The sequence below is a fragment of the Cebus imitator genome, unplaced genomic scaffold (genome assembly GCF_001604975.1).
Source record: "Cebus imitator isolate Cc_AM_T3 unplaced genomic scaffold, Cebus_imitator-1.0 Scaffold733, whole genome shotgun sequence".
Classification (NCBI taxonomy): Eukaryota; Metazoa; Chordata; class Mammalia; order Primates; family Cebidae; genus Cebus; species Cebus imitator.
The window spans coordinates 523106-524819 of record NW_016108048.1 but is presented as its reverse complement, the minus strand read 5'-3'; the positions used below and the strand labels follow the sequence as shown (position 1 = coordinate 524819).

Sequence of the window (1714 nt, the reverse complement as noted above, 5' to 3'; positions counted from 1 at the left end):
CTTCATCTTCTTCCATTAAGTAGTGCATGTAATCTGCAACATTTTGGCCCATGATGTGCTTCCGGTGCACTTCTGCATTAAATTCCTTGCTTTCAGAATCATAACCAGGGAATTGCTTGGTACTATGAGGGATAGACAAGCCTCCATCCACAGCTCCCTTCAGGGCACCAAAAACTTTATTGCCAGTGGTAGTTCTGGCAAGGCCTGCATCCAAATAGCAGGTAAAGGCACCTGGCTGATCATCAATGCTTTCCACATTGTATTCATCACCAGTCACCTCCACTTGGCCTTCATGGATCTTGTCCATGCCAAACCTATTGAGAAGCCTGCGGGCCAGCAGCAGGCCAGTACAATACCCTGCAGTGTAATTTGCCAGGCCAACCTTCACACCATATTTTGGCAGTGCGTGTGCATATGCTGCACAGACTATTATATCCCCCTCTATAAGGGCATAAGCAATCTGACAAATGATATCTCTGTTTGTTACACGAACTATCATCCTGTATTTTGGTGTGTTGTATTTATTTTTATCCTGTATCACCAAGTGTTTCCAAGCATAGTAATCAGTTTTACCTTCTCGTCGTCTTCTAAATTTCACTTGGTATCTCTTAAAGTAGGCCTTATTCTTAACAACTTTAACAAACCCCATCCTGCGGAACAGAGACCCACGTCCGGGGCTCGACAGAGATCTCATCGCTCCTTTTTTAAGAAGAAGTTTTTCCCATATTTGGTGCTGTAATAGGACATCCTCCATTACCAAGAAGCAGAAGAAGGAGCAGTCTCCTAGAACACTTGCCCACCCAGATCCGAAAGTGAAAAGGAGAAGAGGAGAAGCATAAGCAGAAGGAGAAGCAGAAAGAAAAAGAACAAGTGTCAAAAAAAGAGGAGGAGGAGGAGGAAGAGGAAGAAAGAAAAGAAAGGGAAGAAGACCTAGAGGAAGCAGGAGGAGGAGAAGAAAGAGGAGGAGGAGGAAGAAGAGGAGAGGAAGAAGCCAGCAAAAAGGAGGAAGAGAGGAGAAGCCAGCAAAATTTTACCCCATAACCCGTCGGGCAAATTTTCTGCTCTGTGAAGATCTGTCCATTTGCAGTGTGGCCTGCACATCCAGATGGGGAGGAGGAACAGAAAAGAGAAAAAGAAGAAAAGAAGAAGAAGGAGAAGACAAACATAATGAAGAAGAAACAACAACAAGAACAAGAATAAAAAGAAGATGAAGCAGAAGAATGAGAAGCAGAATGAAAAGCAGAGCAGAGGTAGAAACAGAAGAAGCAGAAGAAGGGGAGGAGGAGCTGGGGCAAGATGAGTAGGAAAAGAAGAAGGAAAGAAGAGGAGTAGGAGGAGAAAGAGGAAGAAGAACGAGAACAAAACATTGAAGATTCATGTCACTGTAGCTGTCCTAAAGAATCTACTTCTGGGAGGGTGGGCTAAATGCATGCTGACATAAACAATGAATAACAAGGAGCCACCAGTGACATTCCACAAAAAGTACACAACACCAAGGATCTTCTTGTCACAAAGAAAGAGGCACTGACCAGGAAGAAGCATCAACCCTTAAGCCCAGGTTTGTGCCACATCTGCACAGAGGCCTGGTGGGCCAGAGACTGCCCTGCTTCCTGCTACCGTTACCCCAACCCAACATGCACAATCCAACAGCAAATACTGGAAACCCAGACAGAAAGCTGCAAGAAAGATGAACAAGAAGGAACCGGAAACCTGA

General features: G+C 44.7%; 1 protein-coding gene across 1 annotated transcript; it reads right to left on the bottom strand.

The window, feature by feature from the left end:
- Nucleotide 1: 1 nt before the first annotated feature.
- On the bottom strand, nt 2-709 carry LOC108296707 (60S ribosomal protein L5; the record flags this gene model as incomplete). Its single annotated transcript, XM_017519276.1, has 1 exon — nt 2-709. A coding segment is annotated over exon 1 (693 nt), but the record flags the coding sequence as incomplete, so codon positions are not given.
- Nucleotides 710-1714: the final 1005 nt, after the last annotated feature.